Below are 6,165 nucleotides of genomic sequence, written 5' to 3'. Positions count from 1 at the left end.
TTGATTCTCGGAGGGAAGGGGAGCAGTGACATTCCCCAGAGGTAAGAAGTCCTCTTGCTCTTGCCCAGAGCAAGAAAGGTGGAGCACCTGGCAGGACACCGGCCTCTCTCCCTCTCACACATTCTTTTGGTTTCAATGCGCAGAAGCACGTGGTTCCCTCTGCAGTCTACAGCGTGAAACACTTCGGACACTCTCATTGTGTTTGATTTTACTGCATTTAGTATACTGACGTTCCTCCTCAGATCGTTGCCATTGCTCTGCTCTGTTTTGTCTTCCCTGTTAGACCCATCTACTATCTCCCTACCTTTGCCTCAAGTCTGCTGCCAAATTCGTCACGGGGCTGGGCCAACTGGCCGTAAACCTTCAACACTTTTCTTTCCCTCCCACAAACTTTCGTTTGTGGTTTTTGTTTGTTTGTTTGTTTGTTCTGTTTTGTTTGTTTTTGTGTGCGTGTGCGTGTTTTGTATTTGGGGCCTGCAGCCCCTGTCAGGAACACAGATCTAAAGAGAACTCCATGTCAGCTCTCAACCTGGTCTGAGCTGTTACTCAGACACACAGCTCTTCGCAATCTGTCCACTTCCTAACATAGAGGGCAACAGCCCTTCCCCTCCTACCCTGTCTATCCCTTTGAAGAGCCCGCAGCCCTCAATCAGCGTACGCCCGTCGTGAGATTTGTCCCACCACGTTTCCCCGGTAGCAACCAGATCGTTATTTTCCAAGCACACCATGGCTTCCAACTCCACCTGCTTATTTTGCATGCGCCGTGCATTAGTGGAGAGGCACTTCAGCTGGGCCTTCTGGTGCATTACCTTGCTAGAGGGGCCCTTCCTGAGACCTCCAAAAGAAATCTGAAGTTTTCCCCCATTGCTTCCTAGAGGGACAGGAGAAGGTTTTGGACAGGGAGTCAGCAAAATTACCTCCTCTGTGGACTTCCCACAAGATCCTACAGGACAGCTTGGAGGTTTTTCCCCACAGTCTCCTGGCGTGACAGCAACCCTAAGTGTTTCTCTGTCCCACTACACTGGAGTCTCTCCCTCATCGGATCAAGTACAAAACCCCAGACTACTTGCTCTACCCTAGCGAGCCTCGTTGCATCCCCTAGCCCCTTCCTACCAACCTCCAAGCCCTCTCAATGAGCCCCGCTAGCTCTGGGGCAGGGATCCGTTTCTCTCTTAGAAATAAGGACACCGGCCTGCAGCCATTAGACCGGGTGCGGAGTAAATCGAAAAGCCCAAAGTTCCTGTGGCGGCACCAGCCTCTCAGCCACTTATCCATTACCTGGGTTTTCCTAGCCCACTCCGCGTCCCTCACCGGCCCAGGAAGGATAGAAGCAAATATCAGTTGTGCTCCCACTCCCTCAACCAACCACCCTAAAGCCCTGAAGTCTTTTTTGATAGTCTGCAGGCTGCTCTGAGCTCCTTCATCCCTGCCTGCCTGAACTATCCGTAATGGGTAGTAGTCAGAGGGATGAACCGGATCCGGGTTCTAGTTTTTCTAGCTGTGTCCTTGACCTGGGCCCCAGGGAGGCAGCCCACCTCCGTGTGAGTCGGGTCCGGTCTGCATATGGGGCCCTCAGTTCCCGTGAGGAGGGAATCACCTACAACAACAACCCTTCGGCCTGTCTTAGCAGAGGCAGCCTGCAGACGCAGAGTCGGCCGCCTCGCCCTTGGCACTGTCTTAGGCAAAGCTTCCCGTGCCTCCTCGCTCACCTCCCCTTCAATCCACAGTGCCTCTCATGTGTCACTTAGGGGCACCTGGGCAAGTAACGTTGCCAAGGAAGGGGTTCACCCTCGATGCCGAGCTGGGACTGTCTTCCAGTTCTCCCCATCTCTCAGAACCCCGGTCTCCGCCCGACGGTGACAGGACGTGGGGTCCCTCACTTTCTGGGGGCTGTCTCCCTGGCGCCTTCCTCTCTGGCACGCCTGGGAGTTACTCCACGGTCAATCTCTTGCTCTCACTCCCTGATGCTCCGTAACCTCTCCACCTCCTCCTTGAGCTCTGCCACCATGCCGAGCAGATCTTCCACCCGCTCACACCCTCACACAGTTCCCGCCTCCCTCACCGGGCAGCAGCAGGCTCAGGCACTGCGTGCAGCCGGAGACCTGAACAGCCACGTTCTTGGGCAGGGCCTCCATCTGGGTCAGGATGGAGTCCTTGCGGGGCAAGCTCGTTGCCTGGAGGGAGGACCCCATGGTAGATCTGTGGTCTTGGAGACTGCCAGTGGGCAAACTGGTCTCCAAAGTGAGGAGGGACGGTACTTCTGTGCCGTCCGGCACAAGCTCCCACACCTGCCGCTGCAGTATGCGGTGGGTGCTGCGCACATGCTGCCTGTGGGCCTGTGGGCCCGCTGTCCCCCTTCAGGGACACAGGTAGATCTAAAGATAACGCCACGACAACCATCTGGGAAGGTGCTGGGGAGAAGACGACCCCGTGGTCTCAGCTCCTAACACTGCCTACCGCAGGACAAACAGAGACGAGTGACGCCAACATGTGGGGAGGGTGTTGAAGGTGTATTTTTTGGGAAAGATGGAATCACAACCGTCACGTGGGGATGGACACGGCTGCTGGAAGCCGACTTTGGGACTGGTTGTGGGGATGTCTTCTCCGATGCTGGACCCGGGAGCGGCTTTGTGCCCGGGCTGGTCCACCGAAGGATGAAGGTGGAACGTGTGGACTCTCTTCAAGGTTGATCTTCTGTGCCGCTTGGGACCACAGCCCACGTCACGTGGGGATGGGACACGGCTGCATCAGCGCCGTCTTCGGGACTGGCCGTGGGGCCATCTTCTCGGGTGGTTTGCCCGGGAGCGGCTTCGTGCCCGGGCTGGTCCCCGCTGCCTGGACCGGCTCCCACGGCCTCGTCGGGGCCGGCTGCGGGAAGTGGAAGCGCGACGCCCCACTGGGGATCGGCTTCGAGTGGGGGCCCGCCCTCGTCCTTGCCTGGGCCGTCCTCTGCGTGCAGGCGGAGGGGAAGCCCTCGAGGACGTCGGTGGTGCTGGTGTGGCCGAGGTGAGGGTGCCGCTCTGAGTGCCTCGGGCTGTGGTACGGCTCCCAGCACGTTGTCTTCGGGGCCGACTCTGGGAGCCCGAGGCCCGGCCTCGCAATGGGGAGCGGCTTCTTGTGCGGCCGGTCTCCCGCTGCCTGGGACGATTTGTGGCGTCAGACGCCTGGGTTGTTCTGGAGGACCGTGTGGTCCTCCGTCTTCTGGGGCTCTCGGAGGAGGTCTCAGCGCCTGCAGCTGGTGCCCGTCTTCCTGCACCGCGTCGTTGGTGCTGCTGAGATGCGTCCCGCTCCTCAGAGAGGTGTGAGCGGGTGGCGGTCTGCTCAGCCTCCGGCACTCTGGGCTGGACGCTGAGCTCAGGCAGCTGGGAGTTGCAGGATGGGCCGGGAGCTGCCTGTGTAGCAGGGCCAGAGCTGACGTTTTCAGGTCCTGCAAAGACGGGGGAAGGCGCCGGTACCTCGTGGCTCGAAGTGCTGGGGCTGGCAAGCTCGGCGCTGGAGCAGGAGGCTGTAAGGAGAGACAGGAAGCTCAGCAGGGTGAACATGCAGCCCCAAGGAAGGACAGGCTGCCATCCCTCATGGGGCAGAGAGAGACTGTGGCGAGGCCACCCTGAGCTCCCGTTGCCAGGCCTCGCCCGGCCCCAGTCCCGCGGCACGCGGCTCTTTGCCTCTTACCGGTGCTCCTGCCAGCGCAGGTGTCGCACTCCCAGCCATTTCTGCCCACGGCCCAGAAGGAGCAGCACCAGTGCGTGCCTTCTGAGCCGCAGGAGCTGCAGATGAACAGCTGCCAGAGCCTGCGGAAGCAAACGGGTTGTGGCTGTGAGGACAAAGCGAGCCAGGGCACGGAGCAGCCGGCATGGCTCCGGTGCTCAGTCCTTGCTGCAAGGCTGAGATCCCACGCAGAGCCCCAGAGGACTGCGGAGGTCACTCACCCCTTCTCCTGTGCCCTCTCCCTGCCTCCCAGGTAGATGCACGGGTTGGCGTCGCAGCGCCTGTGGCTTTCTCGCAGCGGCTGGTATGCTGCATCGTCCCACCAAGATGGTCGTCTGCCGGAGAAGAGAGGGAATCTGGTGAGTCTCGGGTGCCCCAGGCATAAGGCAGACTCGGGGCATCCCTGCTCATCCTCCTTGAGCTCATTCCCTGCCTCTCCAGGAAGCTGAGACCAGTGCTCACAGGATGACCTGCCAGGGCCAGGGGCAGTTCCTGGGCAGGCACAGCAACACCAGTGCCTGAGTGTCTGCAGAGCCGGGCAGAAGGACACCAACCTGACTGGGATTCGGATGCCCAGGGTGGTCATCTGGGAGCGGAATCTTGTTTTTCCTCCGCAGACGGGGCAGAAGAATCGCATGGTGGCAGCATGCAGGGCATGTTTCTGTAGGAGAAGCACAAGCGTGAGAGCGTGAGCGTGAGCGTGAGCGTGAGCGTGAGCGTGAGCGTGAGCGTGAGTGGGGGGAGCAGACTGCTGTAGAGCACCAGTCGTGCCCACGGGGCGAGGGGAGGACTCCTACCCTGATGCAGCCCCGGTGGAACCAGGCCTGCTTGCACACCGGGCACACCATGGTGTGGTAGGACGTGCTGTCCCCCACGGGCTCCAGGCAGATGACGCAGATGGTGTTCTGCGATGGAGCTGCCTCCGCCGCCTGCCGAGGGCGATGCTCCCAGCAGAAGGACCTGGGCGGGAGGACAGAAGGCGTGGGCATGGTGAGAAGTGCCGTGAGGAGGGCAGAGGACCAGGAAAGAGCGCCAGGCCTGGGCTCTGGCTCTGGCAGGATGCTGGAGGTGTCGCTGCGGGTTCCTCCCTGGAGCAACAGCGAGGGACGGCAGCTTGGCTGCTGCTGGCAGCCCTTACCTGTGCGGCCCAAAGTGCTGCGTGACGCATTGCCCGTCCTCGGCGCAGGGCAGGTGGAAGCTGCGCTCGCAGCCTGTCTCCGCGCAGCTGATGGCAGCTCCCCTCTCGCCGCAGACAAAGCAGTTCTGGAAAGAGCAGAGCAGCCCCCGTTAGCGGTGGGCTCGGGGCCTCGGCGGCCGGCCCCACTTCTCCGGGCAGGGCGCAGGGTGTGGGCACCGCTGCCTCACGCTCTGCACAGCTGCCTGGCAGACGAGGCTCGTCTGCTGTGGTGGGACTTTGTCCCGGAGCCGGTTGGAAGGGCCGCAATGGCTTTCTTTGGGTCCAGGGAAGCCGGTGCGAGCCTCTGCCGGCACCAAGCTCCCCGTTCCGTTCAGCTCCTCACCTTCTGGCCTGCCAGCTGGAGCGTGTGCTGGATGGCGCTAACGGGGAAGCCAAAAATTTGCCCCGCTGGGCATCTCCACTCCAGAAGCCCGTTGGCAAAGACCTGCAGGAGAGAAAAGAGCGGGATCTCGTGAGGCCGGAAAGGAGGGGAGCATCCCTGGCAGGAGCCCTGGCCCGTGAGGGAACTCACCAAGCAGAATTCGTGGGCACAGAGCCCACCGCTGGCAAATGCCTGCCCGCAGATGTCCGGGTTCACCTGTGCGCGGCCGCACAGCACACACACTGCAGAGGAAGGAGAGAGCAGCCTGGTGAGCACCTGGCAGGGCCGGGTGTTCCTGGGGGCCGTCCGTCCCCAGGGCCTGCTCCGAGCCTGCCGTGCTGCTGCCTGAGGGGCAGGGCTGGAGGGGGTGGAGGGGAAGGGGGCATCGCAGGCCCAGCAGCTGCAGCGGGCAGCCGCAGCCCGAGCCGGGGCTCTCACCTGGCTCCCCGGAGTCGGGGGCCTCCTCCTTCTTCTCCGCCATGTTCGGCATCGACAGTGAGAAACAAGAGAGTCAAGGAAGTCCGTCCTCTCTCCACGCCTCACCAGGCCGAAGTGAGCAGGGCCCCGGCCGGCAGCCTTTGCTCTGCTCCCGGCCCCGCGGGTCACAATGGCCACCACTGTGACATCACGGTCACCACCTCACCACCAGGCTGAGGGCGCGGCAGGGCGGCGGCTCCTGTGGGCAGCGCAGGGTGAGGGGCCCGGTGCTGCCAGCAGCAGGGGGCAAGGACGGCCTCCCTCAGGCCTTTTGCACCGCGCCCGTGCTGGGACGTCGCAGCACGGAGTCTAATAAAGGGCTGCGGGTCAACTGCACAGCCGGCATTTCTCGCGTGTGTGTGTGCTGTGTGCTGGCCGACTTTGCACGGCCTGCTGGTGACGGGACAAGGTGTTGACCTGA

At 61.9% G+C, this 6,165-nt stretch overlaps 1 protein-coding gene across 1 annotated transcript; it reads right to left on the bottom strand.

Annotated features, from left to right (window-relative positions):
* Positions 1-3,156: 3,156 nt before the first annotated feature.
* LOC306957202 (PHD finger protein 7-like) lies at positions 3,157-5,757 on the bottom strand (the record flags this gene model as incomplete). Its single annotated transcript, XM_079548593.1, has 10 exons — positions 3,157-3,209; positions 3,257-3,505; positions 3,673-3,791; positions 3,930-4,043; positions 4,263-4,369; positions 4,506-4,668; positions 4,847-4,971; positions 5,229-5,330; positions 5,418-5,509; positions 5,706-5,757. 10 exons carry the CDS (start codon positions 5,755-5,757, stop codon positions 3,157-3,159), a joined length of 1,176 nt encoding a protein of 391 aa, XP_079404719.1.
* Between the last annotated feature and the right edge of the window lie 408 nt (positions 5,758-6,165).

This window comes from Tetrao urogallus (genome assembly GCF_951394365.1).
Source record: "Tetrao urogallus genome assembly, chromosome: Z".
NCBI lineage: Eukaryota > Metazoa > Chordata > Aves > Galliformes > Phasianidae > Tetrao > Tetrao urogallus.
Note: the sequence above shows the minus strand (reverse complement) of the source record. Positions and strands in the feature narration are given on the sequence as shown.